Raw genomic sequence first — 19,710 nt, forward strand, 5'->3', positions numbered from 1 at the left:
TTCAATAATAATAATAATAATAATAATAATAATAATAATAATAATAATAATAAATGTAAATATTGTTTTGTTAACAGAAATATAGAAAATGTGGGGAAAATCCGACTATGTACTGCAGAAAACATATAAAATAAAAATGTATTAGATATTGCATAAATTCCAAGAGAAAAAACACACCGTATAAAATATTTTTTTGCAATAATTACACATTATATTTGACACGAATGTAAAATTCATAATATACAATATATATATGCGAAAACGCAATTGAAACGGCTAGCTTTGATAAACGGAAATGACGCAGTGCACAAACGAAGCGACTGTTTCCGGTTAAATCGTGCGCCTGCAATCCAACATGGCTGCGTCCAGTAGTAGAGCCGTGAGCACCCTTTTCTCAAAATGTAACAAAATCACCTTAAGCTCGGTTTTTTTCACACCACGCATGAGCACACAGGTAAAGGCGTATTATATTCATTTTGAGAGCTATATTTATTTTTGGCTTGTTTGCATGCTGTAGTGGCTGGCGGTACAGCTTGCTGATGACAGATCACATCCCGAAGCGCATACTTCAGTACTAGATAGTGTGCAGAATAGTGCGGGTCAGCACTGTGTTTTGGCGTCCTAGTTAGTGCTGTAATATACGGTTTTGGACGCAGCCCGTGTTGCCCTTGTGTTGTCGCTGGGTAACAAGTTGATTTCTAATGAATGCCATTAGGTCAATCAATCAATCAATAAATCTCTTTAGATAGATCAATTAATAAAACAAAAAATAAATGTATACATTTAAGTAATGCTATCCTAGTAATTTCAGGTAAATCATGTTATTATAAAGCTACAGTGTATGGAATATTTTGTAAGGAATAATTATAAAAAAGAAGGAATTTATATATTTATATATATATATATATATATATATATATATATATATATATATATATATATATATATGAAAAGCCAGAGAGTATGATCTTCATGTCCTCATGCCCAACGTAGATGCATTAAATGTAATAATAATACCCAGACTTCAGGCTCAAAAGAACTCTAGAGTTACTGTGTATGTATAAAATAACTGTCAGTTTGCTATTGTAATGGATGCCATTCCTAATGGGGTCAGCTTTATTTGAAAAAAATATATATTTATAATATTCACTATCTGTGATGCTGTGGAGGAATCTGTTTTTAATCTCTTAAAGGAATGTGCACATACGGCTTTGTTTTAGGAGGGTTTTTTTGCATGTTGGTTTGTGTATTTCTATCTCAGAATTTAAGCAGAGGTTCTGTTTGGTTACCAGAACTTTGATTGAAACCAAAAACAAATTTTTTATATTAACACAAATGTAAATAAAAAATTTGAATTAGGCCCGCTTTTTCTGGATTTTATTTGAGACTTAAATCCTTTCTGGATGCATTTTACCTCCAGCAACTCCAAAGCCCTTTGACTATTTCACTGCATCATCCGTTTCATATTTTTTCAGATTTATAACATGTAACTCTTAATAAGTTTCTTTCTCCTGCCCCTGGCATTGTTATGTATGTAACAAGTCTGCATGACTAACAGGAGCCCCAGTCAATCAGGATTGAGTGTGTGAATGCAGAAAATACAGAAGTGCTACAAAGTAATTATCATTTATTTATTATCCAATCTGGTAGGGGGTTAGTAAATGATATTCTGCTAATATGTTGTTATTGTGGTGTTTGTGTCATCAATTTTTGATATGTAGTTGGTAATGACTGACCGAAGATGTGTAACAAAGTTCACTTCAGAATGAAGAAGAAATTTGGCCCCTCCGCTTGCCTTAATCTGTCTTTTTTTTATAGTTCCTTTGTGGCAGCTTTGTTTAACATCCTATTACAATCTATATACATTTTACAGGTTAGAAAAATTAGAGATTCATTTACTTATAAAAATGGAGCAGGCTGTTGGAAATTATGAAGCATTTTGTTCTCCACATTTTATTTTAGAGTTAGTTAGTTGTGGTTTACAGCCCTGGAGATAGTAGAGAAAGTATATTCAGAGTTTACAGTGATGCAATCTTTTTACCTTTTTCTTTTCGTAGTTTTAGGCAACGTAGTTTTTTGTAGTTTCATAGGCAACTTAGTTTTTCTAAAAAAATAATGTTGTGGTAGTGAATACTGATATTGTTTAACACTGTCTTTTTTTTCTCTCTGTAGCTGATTAGCAGGCAGGTCTGTGTATCTTCTGCTTCATGGAGGAAGAACCTGGCAGCGGCTGGGCCTGAAAAGTTCTCTGAGGAGTACATTAAAAAACAAATAGACGAGTTCAATATCGGCAAGCGGCACCTGGCCAACATGATGGGAGAAGACCCCGAGGCATTCACACAGGAGGACATAGATGTAAGAAGCATATGATTACTATATACTGTATACAGAAAAGTTTGTGGACACCAGATTATAGGTTTTTATATGTGCTTTTTTAGCGTCCCATTCCACATTTAGTCCCCATTAGCTGTTACAATAACATTCAATTTCCACATCCTTTTTTTTCTGGGAAGATGTTTTACTAGATTTTGGGATTTAGGGAACTGATTAACACAAATCCTGTGTGTCATGAGCTCTTGGCTTTAGCACTCATTAAGTGTTGCACCTTAAACAGTGAGTTTATCATCAGATACAAACAACAAGCCTGACGATTATGAATACAGTGGAACTTTGACACTCGCGACCTCGATAGTTCACGACTTTTCATTTGGAACCAGACTAAGAGTAACTCGCGAAAAATCTGATCTGATAGAACGTTCGGAGTAACATTTCAAAATAGTTTTTACTAATAAATTGTTTAAAAAACTGTTTTATTATTGTATTATTCATTTAAAGTAGTAATTAATTAGTAGTAAGTAATTTGACAAATAATTCACAGTTTCTGTGGAGTTTACAGTACATGAATAATTTCCCTTGGGTCAAAACCTCACGATTTCTTGTTAGAACATAACCCCAGCGAGTATCGAGTTTGCACTGTATATACATTTTACACTAGAGCTAACACACAAGTGAAACTTATGCATTCATAAACCACTGTTAATCCACCACATCTGACTTTGTATTTGTAATCATTACTTCAAAATACACTTCAAAATGTGGCATAAGACAGTGGCTAAGTAGTAAAAAGCACAGTTGGGTTTATTTTAATGGCTCATGTTGGTGTAATGAGTATCATTAGCGCAAATGCAACACGGTAGTGTCCATTTTGAATAAAATCAAAAAGAGGTGTGTGGGATCAGGTGCAGGAAAAGGTTGTTTTGTCTCTTGTTGAGTTGCTTTTAAATGAAATGTTGGTCAGAATGTAAGCTTATAGGCTGGTTGAGTTAAATAAAAAAAATAAAAAGGTGTTTTGAGTATTAGCTGGTCCTGGCTTTACTACAACCATCATTCGTGTTATACGGATAAAACCAATTGGGCTGTGAAATGTGGCTATCATCCTGAAGTTGATTCTTTTATAAGACCTACGCATCCCAATGTTTTAATTCCTTGTATACCAAAAGCAGTTTGATGACAATTTTGAGATTTTTGCTAGTAGATAGAGAATGAATGATGTTTTTTGGTTGCTTGTCCATGTGTCAATCTGTCAACATTCTAATTTTAACCAGCAAATAAACTGATCAGATCTTGGAATTGTTCCAACCAGGGTCAGAGCAAGGCCAAATGTCTGCGCTTTTCCTAGAGAAATTACAACTTAGTACCAGCACAAGCACTTAATATAAAATTATGATTTGCTATGCAGCTGACACTACAGTCAAATCTGCTTTTGTAACATCTTTGGACCAATCAGAATCGAGAATTCATCAGCGCTGTGGTGTAATCTCCCTCCGAAAAAATGTGACAAATTCTAAAGTGCTCACAAGTTAAGGTCAAACTTGCAGGAGGCAGGAAATTTGTGATCTTTGAGATTCAATGCTCAATTGATTTGAAATCCACATCCCTATGATGTCCAAGTAGCATGTTTTTATTTTTTTTATTTTATTTTTTTAAATACTTTTACAACTCGATGCATTACACAGGTTAAAAATGCAAAATCTAATTGTAACCTCATTTTTTACTGTGATTAGTTAAAAGCTTGAGCCGGTACATCTGGTGTGGGGCGACACCAACGCTCTCTTCAGAAAACGAAGCTTTTTGGGCGTTTATTTCTGGGGGTTTTGGAACGGTTCCCACTGTAAACCATTTTGCGAACTTCGCCCGACCAGTTCATTATAACCAGCTTTGAAATCTGTCCTGGTTTGGGCAAAGAACGAAGATATTGGTGCTGTATCCTGATTGTGGCAAGATGAGGAATAAATTAATAAATCAATAATAGGAATAAAGCTTAAATCATATTTTAGCAATGTTTAAATATAGTACAGTAGTTTTAAGTATATAATTATTACAGCCAGCAGAAATGAACGTTGTATTTTTGGATAGTTTCACTGAATAGTCAAATTATTAAATATTCATAATTAGTAGTATAGCTAAATTATGTTCTTATTTGTATCATTCATTTTGCAGGTGAAATCTATTGGTGTGTTTTTTTGTTTTTTGTTTTAATAATATGACTTGGATTGCGTTTGAAATTTCCGTTATACTTTGTAAGGAATGACACGACGGACAGCACTGACACTCGAGAAGCATACCATAAATTTAAGCATGTCCTAACCGCTAATTTCAAATCGGCAATTCTATTTTTTTTTTTATTAAGTAAACTAAAACAGAGATATGATTATTTATGTGGCACATCTGCCATGCAAGTTCCTATGTATGAGTTTGTACTATAGAAATGATAATGCTTTAGAACTGTAGGAATAAATTATAGCAGGAAATACTGTCAGACCCATATTTTTATTGCCAACAGTCAACAGCATCTGTCTTTGAAAAATCATTTGACTGAATATTTGAGTATGTCTGAGGTAAATTTCTATTAAGAAGATGCTACTGTTGCTATAGAAAGACAAAAATAAGCTACAATCAAACTTTCACACTGGTAAAAACTGTGATTATTGGGCTTGGCTGGTGTTTCACTTCAGCTCTGCGTCCAAATTCTGCCGTAATGCCTAAAGCTTTGCTTCTGGGAAGAAGCCAAGACGAAGCCTCTGCAGTGGTTATTGGAGGACAGTGATGTTCAAAGATACTTTAATGCTTCTCTCTCTGTCCTTTCTCTGGACTGTAATTGATTCATCACACCAAATGTGCCCAATTTGCATTTATCCCCAATCCTCCACCATCGTTAATGAATTGAGTCCTCAGTGCCAGCGTGGCTAAGAGGCAGTGACACCCACCGAGCCTCTGCCAGACGAGCGGGGAATGGCTTGGACTGCCGGGGCACTGAACAGGTTGCCAGCTCTGCTGTGAGTGCAGCAGAGGTGTGGGCCAGCTGTGCCAGCAGGAAGTAATTCACCTTCTCTTCACCTGCTTTCCCTTGGCTGTCACACGCAAGGCACGGTCTTGCACTGTGTCTTTGGTCTCACTCTGCATTTTCTCGAAACCCATCGGGTGGTGTGGAAGACTTCAGAATCCAATGCCAGGACTGGTGACAACTGTAATAAAAGCAGCACTGATGCTTATGGGTTTCAACATGCAGAGCTGCACCGCTGAACTTTTCATTTCAGCGGCACACTCGCGCCAGCTTGTTTACATCGGTTAAGCGAGCTGTGTGACTGCTTCTTCCGTAAAAGCTTATGTGGCAGTGAGCCAGTCCAAATATTTTAAAGTCCCAAGAACAAATTTATTATATTTTCTCTTTTGGTTTGCTTTTGCAAGTTTTACGTTACATACAATTCATACTATGTAGCATGTGACAGCAAAAAAATCATGAAAGAATTTTATATACATTTTTACATCAATGTTAGTATCCGTAGTGCTTTCCAGAAATGGCAGAAAATGGGTTAAACCGGATCAAATTTGCATCGCGATTAGGATTTGGGGTCTCTAAAGACATCACAGATGACCGTCAAATAAATTCTGTTGCCACTGGACGTGCAAACACTCACAAATGCTGAGTGAAGTACAGTACAGTGCAGAGTTATGCAGCGCAAAACTAATATGTGTGCTCAAGACTTGATATCCGGACACACTTCCACTGCTGCGGCTTCACCCATCCTCCGGATCTGCCTGATTTCATCTTGAGACTGTCTTCTGATTGTGACCTATGCTTTGTTGCTGGAGACAATCCCATACAAATACTCTAAAGATTGCCCTTTTAAAAAGTGAATAATCTCACCTAGTTACTGTTCTAATGCTCTAATCGTAGGCTTGTGATATTCATGATGTATAGCTCATCAACATACTTCTTTTATTTTATGTCACTCTGAAAAGCACAGTTATAGTCCAGGTCCTCTCAATATTCCTTCCACTTGTCATTTCAGGAAGTTTTTCCCCTCACCATTTCTTCATTAAGAAGTCTGGATTTTTGTAAAACTTTGTTGTAAGATGTTGACCTTGCATTCCTTTTTGTAGACTGCCTTAATAGAAAGCCTAATATTTATAGGATGCCCTATTCAAACAGGAACCTACTCCTAGTTAAAAAAAAAAAAAAGAGGCAAAACAATAGGCAGTTCTCATTTATAATTGCTACCATTGAAATACATATAACATGTATTACCCTGCCTTTGCCCTTTTTGTGTATTCCTGCCCTCACCCTCAAGAAATATGCTGTATTATGAGTATATAAAAGGAATGACTGCAAAAACTCCACAAAGGGAAGTTTAAGTAGGGTTGTGGACTGTGTAGTTAAGTACGTATCTGTCGTCCAACATCGGACAAAGTTTGGCCACCTTGCGCGAAGTTTCGGCAGCATCGTGTTGCAGAACGGCGTGATGAGGCTACACCTCCCTCAGGGAGTTGCACCATATTGCATTTCAAGGTATTAACAGGTGCTGCCTTCATCTGTCACCGCCTTCTACATCCGTCCCCTTCTCTCATCCTCACTCTGTCTTCCCTCTTGTTTCTTTTGCTCGCTCTCTCTTCGCCACACTCTCTCGAATTCTCCCATTTTGACAGCGTGATGCATGACTGCGTGTCCTTTTTTCCACTGCATCTGCTGTCATCTCACTTCATCTCGCTCTCTTCTTTCACCTTTTTTCCCTTCATTGTTCTGTTTTTTGTTAGCTCACAAATAGCCTCTCTTTTTGTTTTTTGGCCATCTGAAGGGTAATGATGTTAGCACTGACCTGGTGACGTTAAATGATCACATGATGTATTAAAAAGTGCACACATTCAGTGTAATGCAGTCATTGTATTGCGTTAAATATTGCTAAAATGTAAGTATCCTTACTGGAAAATTATATACGATTTCTTTGTGAGGTTTAAATGGAATAGTAAGAAATTAAATTAATGTTGGTATTCTATAGTAATGAGTACTACTGATGTAATAGTTTATTTCATGTTGTGTTTTTTTTTTCTACTCTGCAGAGATGCATAGCATATCTCTTTCCCTCTGGTCTCTTTGAGAAGCGAGCCCGACCGATAATGAAGGTATGACTTGACTCTGTACTGAGGATAGCTAGCGTTAACAAATCTCAATGTCTTCGGAACACACATGGCACACATATTTCACATTTGTATATTTGTATTTCAGCACCCAGATCTCATCTTCCCAAAGCAGGCAGGTATGTAAATGAGGCATTGTTTGTCTGTTTTTGCGATAACTGAGCGTTAACACAACAGTTTAATTATAAAATGTGTAAAATTGTGTGTTTTTGTGCAGCGGTGCAGTGGGGCGAGGACGGCCGCCCTTTCCACTATCTTTTCTACACTGGGAAACAAGCCTACTACTCCCTCATGCATGTAAGTGCAGTCTCTCTTGGTCTGTCTTCCTGTATCTTTTTGTCTTTCTCTCTATAGTGCATCTCCCTCAGATTTGCTGCAGCTCTCTGTCTAGTTATCTGACTGAAAATCTAAGTTACCAGCACCTTTTACAAGCAAAAGTAGAGGCACAACATGTAGAGGTTTGGGGGTAGCATTTATTATTTGCTATCCTCTCATACTGCAAAACAGCAGACTTCTTTTCTGGTGCACAATACAAACATTCACTTCTTGCTGCACTGGATTTTAGTTTACCCTGCCAATCTAGGTGTACCTTTGACCTTTGAGTTCATAAGCCTTGTCTTTGTGAGCGACCAAAAAGATGAGACAATGGAGGAGACATTTTATTTAGGTACAGAAGTAATACTAGACACTTTTTTTTCTTTTTTTTTTTTTTATATGTTTGAGGTAAAATCCTTTTTTCTGCTTGCTATTGTTGTTATTTACTATGCATTTCTGCATGTATGCAAGCTTATTTGTCACATTTATTAACGTATTAAGATGATTTATCTAGCTTTAAAAATATATATATTTGTATAAATATCACAATTCTGCACTTGCCTGAGGTATTCTTCCAGTAGGAACTGAAGCAAAAAGTCCCTCCAGTTCACAGCTGTGATAAAAGGTGAAAAGAGTTGCAATTGTGTAATAGTAACTGGAGCAAACATTTCACCTGTGCACAATTTTTTAATAATAATATTAGTTATATTAACATTTAACTAAGAGGTAATATGTTGTTCTAGCATAATACCAATTCTTTGTTGGGTAAAAAGTCACTACTGTGTAGTATTAATGCTTAATTGTGAGGTAAAACAAGGTACAACAAACAATATTAACTCTCCACTTTGAGGTAAAACCATACCATTTCCTCATGTGAATTCAGTTGTGATGTAAAAAAATCAGATTTATAAAATTTGCTTGCAAACCCAAGTAAAATGTCGTAGTTGTGTAGTTAAAAGTTTCTGTTATGCGGTAAAAATTTGCAATTGTGAGAGAAATCTACACTATATTATATATACAGACCCTGGCTTTCATGGTTGTGTACACAATGGAATAGGAGGAAAACACATTTACCACATCAACTTAATTTCCTAAAAATTTGGGAATTTTCTTGGTCAGGATTTCTTCAGACATACTGTTCCCCTCTGAATGTTTTGGATCCGCAAGACCAAGTTGGAAATCCGGCAGGCCAGATTGGAATTTGCATAACTGAGATGAGCCACAAAAGTTCTGGAACCGAGATTAACCTTGTGACGTAAAGGCCAAGCACGGTGGAGGTAGCGCAAACTTGGACTTGGATAGATGCTTTTGAAATGAGCCCACAAATCTTTATTGATAATATAACTCCTGATGGTAGTAGAAAAATGAATTCAGAAATCAAAATTATTCTGCCTGTTAATTTACAGAGAAATGCAGCCAGTCTGATTGTGAGGAACTTTGTCATGCAGCAAGACAGACAACAAAGGGCTTCATCAGAGGAGAAAAATGGAAGGCTTTATACTGGCCAAGTCAATCACCTAAAGCAAATTTTATTTCATCTCCTGAAGAAGAGACTAAAGCCAAAAGAAAGCCAATTGAAAAGAAGTCACAAAACATGAAAGTTTGATTTGTGTGTAATATACGGTTTTGGATGCAGCCCGTGTTGTCCTTGTGTTGTCGCTGGGTAACAAGTCAATCAACCAATCAATAAATCCCTCAATAGATCGATTAATAAAACAAAAAATTTATTAATACATTTAAGTAATGCTATCCTAATAATTTCTGGTAAATGATATTATTATAAAGCTACAGTGTATGAAATTATGTTGTAAGGAATAATAATAAAAAGAAAGAATAAATAATATTATTATATTATATATAATATAAAATGTCAGATCCTTGTGCTAAAATACAAACGTGAAATAGTCTGTGTGGCATTACCAACATGTTAGCCTTGAATTATCAAGTTAAGACAAAAGGTCCTTAATTTCCTGTTGATAATGACTCCATTTTAAAGGGTTACACATTTTAACTACCCCTATAGACTATGTACATCTTGGTCATACACTGCAATATGTACCATGAATATCATGTTCTGTATTGTTTTGAACAAAAAAAACATGACAACCGCTTATTTTTATTTTAAATAGCCGGCCTGAGCACTGACTGTGTTCGGTATAAAGGCTTTGATTAGCATGACAGCATGTCGGCCGCCACACCTCTGAGGTCTGGTGTACTTGGCAACTCGAACCTGAATAAGGGCTGATGAAATTTTAATAATAATTATTAAAAAGGCCATTTTACTTATTATTGAGTAATCCCTAAATATTCAGGTTTACTAGTTTAGAGTTACACTATAAATATAGGGTAGTAAATATGAACCCTTTTATATGTCCTGGTGACCCCAAGGTTGAGTTGAGTATTAATATTTTTAAATAATTGCTGTCTGTGTTGCTGTTTGTCTCTTTCCATTTTTACTGTCTTTCGTACACTGCCTCTATTCCCCCTCGATTCTAGGTTTGCCTTGTGATTCAGAGTAATCCATCTAGTTTTGTTTAAATAGTCTTTGTCTGACAAAAAGCAAACAGAAGCAGATGGGGACATCAAGATGTGGACGTAGATTGCCCTTTGTTTTTTTTTTTTTGTTTTTTTTTTTTTTTTAATGGACAAATGTTTGTTCATAATACTTCATTATGCTAAAGCTTCATAGGCTACAGCTTTTCAAAGCTAAAATCAGTGCCAGTGACAAAAACAGGGATACACTATATAACAGTATGGGCTTGATATTATGGTAACTAAATTACAATTTAATATTGTTACAGAAGTTTGTTTTCCTCCATTTCAATGTTCAATAATAATCAGATTTCCCTCAGGTTTTCACCCAAGGTGTTTATTTTTTTATTTTTTTATTTTTTTATGTACTGTACACTAAACTGGTAGGCACATTTATATATAGTGATGCATAATGCATATTATAGAAAAGTCTTTGAGAATCCTGATACGATATTTGTGGCACATCGGCTGCGCCTAGACTAGAGGAGTAAACATGAAGACAGAAAGAGATGGAGAAAGGAGTGTGGTTAAGAGAGGAGCCTGGTTTGTTCACTGTAACTTTTTTTTTTTTTTTTTTTGCGCTTCGTCTCGCCTCTCAAAATCGCATTTACAGCAGGGCGCAGCACACACTTCACTAGACATGCCTGGGCTTTGTGCTATTTTAGATGTTTGTGTGTGTGTGTGTGTGTGTGTGTGTGTGTGTGTGTGTGTGTTATAGAAGTACAGCCATGCATTGAGGATTTGGGAAATGAACCCCTGAGACATCACTGCACTCTAACCAGCTCTTTGTCACCTCAGCTAATTCCTTTTCAAAGTTTCTTCTTTTTTTTCATGTCTCCCCTTCTCCTTCTTTTCCTCCTTCACATCTCTCGTTTCTCCTCTGCCGTTTATCTCCGGACTCGACCTTGGGCTAAGACGTGACGCCATAGCAGTGCAGATCTTGTGCGCGCGTGCTGATTAATGTGGCATTGTCCTCGACTTGCCCGAGCCCCCGAGCCTCTCCCCTTTTGCCCGGCAGTAGCCGAGACCCCCTGCTGTTCATTTAAATAGGTATGTCAAATCAGAAAATAACGTACAGCTCCCCAGCCGGCAGAGAGCAATATTTTACTGGGACAAGAGGGAAAAGGAAAGACCGTAGACACGCACATACAAATCACAACATGTACATGAACCCATTTCAAATCTTGAAATGTGAGAGAAAACTAAGCATATATAAATTTGAGCGAAAAATACAGATCATTTTAAACAAAGATGATCTGTTAACTATTTTAATTAAGTTAGAAAGTAAAGGTGTTCCTTGTATTCTTATGCAGTCAAATAACTGCGAAAAAAAAAAAATCTGATTATAGCAATAGTTTCAATAATCTTATAAATTAGAAATTCTCAAAATGGGTCTGTCTGTCTGTCTATCTATCTATCTATCTATCTATCTATCTATCTATCTATCTATCTATCTATCTATCTATCTATCTATCTATCTATCTATCTATCTTTGTTCTTTGGACTAATTATTGCATGATCATTGGTCTAAAATCCAAACAATTTTATTAGCTTGAAAGAAATCTGACAGCAAGCTTTAATTGTTAATATGATTGTTTCATGATTTAATTATGTAATCCGCGAAATATTCGACATTGATATCTGAATAGACATTCATTTGTAAATTTCCCGATGATTTAAATTCAAAAAACAATAACTCGGTGAGGAATACAATCTTCTATCATTTCATCTATTTGAAATATTTCTTATCCCCTACATTTTAATGCACATACAATGCATAAAGATGTTTTTCTTCAAAAGCTGCTTGTAAAATCCACCTCGTAGACATTGTCATGCTGTACAGCGCTCCTCTGATTTATTGAATTTGAAAAGCTCACAACTCGTATCAAATCTGGTGCGTTATCTGCCCCCACACCCCCACCCCCTCTCTTTTTCTTTCTTTTTTTTTTTTGCCTTTACAATACCGAGCAAAGTGGCCTTGATTCTGTCTAAATCTTCATTTTCTATCACTCGGTTGAATTTCTCCGACTGCTTTTTACAAATGTGCACTGCGCATTCCACTCATCTTTTTCCTGTTTCTCTCTCTCCCTCTCTTTCTCGCTCTGTCTATTTCTTTTCTATTACTCCTCTCTCTTTTTTTTTTTTTTGCCTTTACAATACCGAGCAAAGTGGCCTTGATTCTGTCTAAATCTTCATTTTCTATCACTCGGTTGAATTTCTCCGACTGCTTTTTACAAATGTGCACTGCGCATTCCACTCATCTTTTCCTGTTTCTCTCTCCCTCTCTTTCTCGCTCTGTCTATTTCTTTTCTATTACTCCTCTCTCTTTTTTTTTTTTTTTTGCACCGAAAATTGGTTTTTGCCCGATGTTTGCTTTTTTTGGCGAGCGCCGGTGGATTAGACGCACTCTATCAGGATGGAATTAAACAAACAGCTGCGGAATAATTGCGGGGGGAAATGAATTCTCGCGCGGCCGAGGGGAAAGGGCCGACGTGAGCTGCATGCGCGTGTGCGCGCGTACACGCACACACACACGCACACACGCACCCTGCCCCGCTTCGCTTCATTGCCATGACGCCTGACGGGCACTCCAGGCTCGTGGGCGCGATGCCAATTTAGACAAGAATGCCCGAGGACGCCATCCGGCTCTGCATGGCAGCTCCTCCTGCCGGGAGGAGGGAAGGAGTGTGTGTGTGTGTGTGTGTGTGTGTGTGTGTGGGTGGATGAGAGAGAAAGGGGTTATGGCCCAAGTGCTCCCCAATTCAATTTCCCCCCACACACAATTAAATCCAGGCAGGGCTGAATAGACAGAGATGGGATCTGCTTTCATAATGGAGATCCCTGTATGTGTGTGTTTGTATGTATGTTTGTGTATAAAAAGGGGGGGGGGGGAATTCCTGAATCAATTTTTTTGTTTATTCATATAGGGTCCATTTCCACTTGAACTAGTTAAACTGCTGCATTTTTTCCCCTCAAGCTGTGTCTCACTTAAATGTATTTTTGACCTTATTGTGACAGTGTGATATTAAACAATACAAAAAAAAATCCAGCTTGTTTAGTTTTCGTCTTTTCCCTGCATTTATGCTTTGAAATCCTTATTTCTTCCAGGACATGTTTGGGAAAGTGTTGGCAATAGAAAAACATCAAGACAAGTTGAGAAGAAAAGGGCTTTTTACTCAAGACACCAAACAGATGTAAGTACAGCAAAATTTCTAGTGCAGTTTTGGGGAAATAGGACCTGTTGAAATCTGTGATAAATTCTACCCATTTCTAAGCCTCTGCACTTGTATATTTGGCCTTTTTTCATGGCTTTTTTTTCCATACATCTGATTATACAACCCATCAGATGTATCTGCGGCTAAATTCTGACAGGTCTGATCTTTTTTTTTGTTACAAATAATATAATTTGGCAGTGTAAATGCATGTAAATTTGTGACCCTGAATGGAAATTGCTTCAAACCCCAAACACAGCTTTATGAAATGGGTCTACTGTAGCAGCATTTCAACATCTAACTTACATTCAACGGTGTAATGGTGATCTCCACTGTACATGGCATATCAGTGCCGAAATGTCACTATAGGTTTTGATTGTAAAATCAAATGAGCTCCATTTCTCTCGAAAACATTCCATCATTTTGACCGTTGTCATGAACCTCATCTCAAATCAAACAAACAAAATGTATTTTTTACATTGAAATGTAATCTAAATCTGTGAATTTCCTTCTGTGGTGAATAAAGTCTGTTTGTCTGTTTATCTCAAATTCAAAAAACATCACATACGCTCTTCGTTCGCACGTATCACACAGTAGCGTTGCCAAGTACAATATAAGCACACCCAAGCCCTCTTCGATCGCTCCTTATTTTAATATGTAAAACTAAAGGAGAGGAGATGGTGTGTTTCTCTTCTCTTATTGTGAATTGACTGACCCCATGTGACCAAGTGATTTGATTTAAGATGTTTGGGAGCACATGACTGTGTTTTATTATATTTCTGACATTGTTAAACTTGTGCCAAGCCAAAGCCCAAAACATCTGTAGGCTGTGAACAAAGGCGGATAAAAGACGTTGTTTTTATAGTCATATTTTTCATTTTTCTCTTATTATATGTTAATCACGGACAGTTAATGGGTTGGAATCTTTTAGTGGAGTCGGAGTTTTAAAATGCTTAAACCTTCCTTTAGGTGGTTTCATATGGAAGATATTTATTTTTTAGAACTGTGGGGCTGGTGCAGGTTCTTGCGTTACAAAGACCACCTGACTGGCTGTTTTTGTAATCGGAGCAATGACAAAAGTAATATCTGTAAAGCTGCCGATTAGAAAGTGTGGAAAAGTAATTGTTCAGGTGACTAAAAATGCCTATACAGGGATCAGCAAGTCCATCCACAACTTCACAAAGATAATGATTATTACAGCAGAGTCGACTTATTACAAAGATTTCATAATTCACTAGTGCACTGGACATGGGAAGAGTGAGATCAAGTTAAATCTGTTTCATATTATTTGCACTGCATTACAATTGTGTGTATGTTGTGTGTGTTCCCAGCTCTCTGAGCGGTAGCCGATGGCTGTTGAAAGAGGAGCTGGAGCAGTTACTGGTAGAGAATATCTCTGAACATGACGTAAGTGCCAAACATCCGTCATGCCATCTTATGGGTGCTTTCTCAGCTGGCATACTTTAAGATAACACAAGAGGGCGCTGTTTGAAACAATTTTAAGTAAAGTCCTATTGAATGCAGTTTTCTTTGCCGGTGTGTGCGTGCGTGCGTGTGTGCAGTATGCTCGGTTCCTGCAGCTGATGGAGAGGCTCTTGTCCATGCCTTACTGCTCTATGGAGGAAGAGTTTGTGCAGCATTTCCGGAGGAAACTGGAGGTTCAGTCCAGCAAGCAGGAGATTCCCGCACTTCAACACAATGAGGACGGAGTGGCGTTCAGTCAGTCTGATGGTACACACACACACACACATATGCGTACAGATAAAACTGTTATTGTTTCACCATCACTACAGTACATACAGTACACTACTATAAATTCTACATGAGTGTGATGTTACTTCTGCTCTTTTTCACACTTACTGTACTTTGTACTATGCCATAGGAAGGAGAAAGTCATCCAAGGCCAGCGTCACACTCAGAGACCAGGGCTCTGGCCGTATCACAATTAATGGCAGGAACTACGTGCAGTATTTCCCCATCCTGCTGGACAGGTGTGTGTGAACTTTTTATTGAAAAAAGTTCTGAGCAACATAATCAGCTGTACATTTACATCATATTAACATGAGAAGAGAGAGTAAAAAGAGCGACTGTTGAGAGGAGGAGTAAAACTTTTCATTTGCCGTTCCCTGGAAAATCATTCTTCATTGTAGTAACACATGACACCGATTATTTGTTTTATTCCTGAAGGCCTCGTTACGTTTCTCCTTACACGTTGTTCTTTTTTTGCAAAATCATGGCATTGTAATAAAAGGGTTAAGGAGTTGTCCTGTTGTACATTTTAATACAGGCGCTCTTGTCATTTCTAGGCTTTTATGCTCTTTAGAATGCTAACGCCAAAGCCACTAAAGGGAAATGTTCATACACAGCAGTTTTTTTCTTCACTATGCTATTGTATTATTTTTTTTCTTTCTTTTTGTAAGTCTTAGAGGAAGGTTAATTACACAGTTGAGTGAGTAGTAGGCCTGCTCTTATCACACACTCCTAACCCATTGAGGAGGATGGGTGACGATTTCGTGGTCTCAGAAGTGTGACAGCCTTCAGACTTGATGACTCTAAAGCACTTGGTATATACAGTATCTCACAAAAGTGAGTACACCCCTCACGTTTCAGCAAGCATTTTATTATATGTTCTCAAGGGACAATATTATAGAAATGAAAATTGAGTATACTTTAGTCAATGTGCAGCTTGTATAGAGTACAGATTTACTGTCCTAAAAATTACTCAACATACAGCCATTATTGTCAAAATAACTGGCAACAAAAGTGAGTACACCCTAAGTAAACATGTCAAAACTGTGTCCAAAGTGTCAATATCCTCCTCCACTTCTCCATAATGACATCACAGAGTTGCTGGATGTTGAACATGTTGCTGGATGAGACACATGGTGCTGAATGAGACACATGGCGCTTCACCTTCAGCTTGCGGACGCCCCACAGGTGCTCAATAGGGTTTAGGTCTGGAGACATACTTTCAACTTCTTAAGCAAGGCAGTTGTCATCATGGCAGTGTGTTTAAGGGTCATTATTATGCTCTAAAACTGCCGTTCAGCACAGTTTCTGAAGGGAGGGCGTCATGTTCTGCTTCAGAATCTCAGAGTACATGTTGAAATCCATGTTTTCCTCAGTGAACCGCAGCTCCCCAGTACCTTTCTTTGTGTGGAAAGTGGCAGTGGCATGTTTTTAGCCCCGTATATAAATGAGACCCCAGAACGGTCCAGAGTTTAGCTGGTGGTGCATCAGTAATAATGGTCTGTGGGGAAACATGGTGCGCCATATGTAGTTGAAAGGTTAGTGTGTAGTTAAAAACTAAACTAAATGAAGTAAATAAAATAATTTTGGCTTAAATCCTTTTTTATATATGTATATATCAGTGGTGGGCCGTGCATTTGGTACCTGGACCTTCAGTGGGGACGTACCCGACTTAATCCACCTCTTAATAACACCATCAAGTCGCAATTATAGAAACCATCGATATTATACAAAAACGCGATATAACAACACGTGGCATTACAGAGAGAGAGGCGTTTCACATATGGAGGGTGAATACCATTTTACTAAAGCAAGAAACCCAGTAAGGACTCCAAACCTCTACACTACAACCGCAACTGTGCACCTACATCATCTGGAGCAGTTCTGAATCATTATTTGTCTAATAACATGACGCAACATTAAAAATGTAAATAAAATACAAACTACTCACCAGAGATGCATAGTCATAATTTGCACCGCTTTTCAGAGGCTGTAATCCAGTGGTACCGCTCGTATTCACTGGTCTGGAAGTGGAGAACAAACCCTTTCCCGGGCTGAAGCAAGATAGCTAGCTTGGCCGACCTCCTCACGATGTCTAGCTTTTCTTCAAAATATATTCATATGTCCGAGACCAAATCAATTTCTCTTCCTCCGTAGGCATAAAAAAGTCTAACTCAGATGTATTGATGTGTGCAGAGCCAAACAGAAGTGACAGTTTCCCTCTGACCAACCAATCGGAGGACAGAAAAATGCTGACGCTATTCTGCGCAAGCTAGCTGGCCCTGTGAGGCGAATTTGAAATCTGATTGTTTAAAATAACAGAGCTAATTCTTCAGGAGACTACGTTAAAAATTCCATCTGTAATGATCCCGAAGGCCCTTGGCAGATTAGATTGACATGGCAGCACATAGAGGCTGAAATCTGATTGGACAAAAAAATTCAACATACACGTACTGGAAGCAGTGCAGCCAAGAGAAACACTACGAAATGAAGAGAATAAACTGTTGGGAATAAATTAATACAATTTAATGGAACAAATATTAGATTTTATGTTGTAAATTTAAATCAGTGGTCATGTGTGTCTTCCAAAATCACTATATACGTGTGTGTGTGTTACTTTATATGAAACTTTCGTTTTATGCCACTTTGAATTTAAATCCAAATACAGATTATGATATGAATATTTGGAGCGCTAAAAGGATTCAGATTCCGACATTTCTTTAAACCCTTATACCAGGAGTGTAAGTCCTTAACCTTTTATACTACACCTGCCTTCATTATTTAATGGGACCAGATTGGCTTTCAAAACACAAACATCTGATTGTTCCCATAAGCATCGTTTTTCTTTACTATGGGTTTTTTTTCTCCTTGGACATTCTTTCCAGAGGGATGGTATGGCATGTACATGGACAAAAACTAATTACAATTTTTCTCTTTTAGAGAACAGCTGATGTTTCCGCTCCATTTTGTGGACATGCTGGGAAGGTTTGATGTGGAGGCCAGAGTGGAGGGTGGTGGTCGCTCGTCCCAGGCCGGCGCTCTGCGACTGGCTCTCTCACGAGCACTGCTCAGCTTTGTCTCCAATGGAGACATGGAAAACATGAGGCAAGGTAAGTAAGAGACACGCACCCACTAATGTCTAGTGTCATGCATGTGTGAAATATTTTGGACACTTTTCTGGGCATAAGCTTCAGGATCTTGAGGGTTTAAATATGACTTGTTTATTAGTTGTGTTACTGCAGTTTGATATTAGTCAGTCAAATTTGTGCTGTTTATTGATAGAACCTTTTCTTTTAGGGCTAGATGCCAAAAGTTTTGTATGCTTAGTGTAAAGTTATATAAGTTGGGTACGTGGTTCAGCTCCAAACTGCCCCCTAGTGGTTATAGCATTTACTTTTATAGAAGCGCAAAAAGCTATATGAAATTATAACTCCTGTCTGTAAGACCATCTCTGTCGCTTTTTTACTTTCACCTTTTTTTGTCCTGTTACATTATTACATATATACTCTCGCCCCTCATAGATTCTCTTCTCCAGTTAGACGCATAGAGACATATTTAATAGTTGATCTGTATTAAGAAGTCAAGAAAAAACTATATAAACAGACAGTATTCAGTATTTCTTTAAATATGTTGCTTACAGCTGGTCTGCTGACATCTGACCCCAGAATCAAAGAGAGGAAGAAGCCTGGCCAACCTGGAGCACGCAAGAAATACACCTGGAAAAAACGCTAGCAGGCACTGGGGATCCGACATAAGAATCTATAACACATTCTTTCACAAACTTATTTATACATTCAACGTCTCTCAGCTTCCATAAAATTCAAAGTCAGTGAATGCGTCTCTTGCAGTCTGCATTATTTGTATAAATGAATCATGTATATTGCAATAAAATAAATGTTTCCATTTAAGCTTTGTTGGATCATTTTGTTTTTGTTCTACAAATCTGTCTGATTCCTGAAGCACAAAAGGATTAAAGCAGTAAACATATTTAGTTCATGCTGTTTAATTTAATAGATTTTTACTTAAATCCCTGTTTATATGTTGTGGTTGTGATAGTACTCAGAAATTATTGCAAGACGTAATTTTGAAAGTAATTTCTATTTTTTATAACAATAAAGGTAATTTTTAAATGTTTTATGATGCTTGCCAATCATTCTAGGGTTGTATATAAAAGTTCACCACCATATGTTGCTTTACAGTAACATGCAGAACTGTTTAATTATGAAATGAACCACTTTTTTGGCATGCTTTTATAGGAAAATAATGTGGTGTGATGCTGCTCAGGGCAAAGCAGAGATACAATGAAGTGTATGTTCTAGTAACCTTATATCCCGAATTATTTTGTTCCTTTTATATTACAACAAAACTAAATTATTGATCGTTATATTTATAAGTTCTTTTTAGATGTTTATAGTTACATTTAACA

General features: G+C 37.4%; 1 protein-coding gene across 2 annotated transcripts; it reads left to right on the top strand.

The window, feature by feature from the left end:
• The first annotated feature begins 311 nt into the window (after nt 1–311).
• On the top strand, nt 312–19,192 carry mrps9 (mitochondrial ribosomal protein S9). Of its 2 annotated transcripts, none has more exons than XM_046860017.1 (11): nt 312–454; nt 2,173–2,355; nt 7,399–7,461; nt 7,565–7,595; nt 7,694–7,773; nt 13,432–13,517; nt 14,867–14,942; nt 15,098–15,266; nt 15,418–15,526; nt 18,225–18,394; nt 18,925–19,192. In XM_046860017.1, the coding sequence occupies exons 1-11, from the start codon at nt 356–358 to the stop codon at nt 19,014–19,016; spliced, it is 1,158 nt and encodes a 385-aa protein (XP_046715973.1). In that variant the 5' UTR covers nt 312–355; the 3' UTR covers nt 19,017–19,192. The 2 variants fall into 2 exon arrangements, with proteins under 2 accessions (XP_046715973.1, XP_046715981.1); XM_046860025.1 differs by lacking the exon at nt 312–454 and adding an exon at nt 1,555–1,616.
• Nucleotides 19,193–19,710: the final 518 nt, after the last annotated feature.

This window comes from Silurus meridionalis, chromosome 1 (genome assembly GCF_014805685.1).
Source record: "Silurus meridionalis isolate SWU-2019-XX chromosome 1, ASM1480568v1, whole genome shotgun sequence".
Lineage (NCBI taxonomy): Eukaryota > Metazoa > Chordata > Actinopteri > Siluriformes > Siluridae > Silurus > Silurus meridionalis.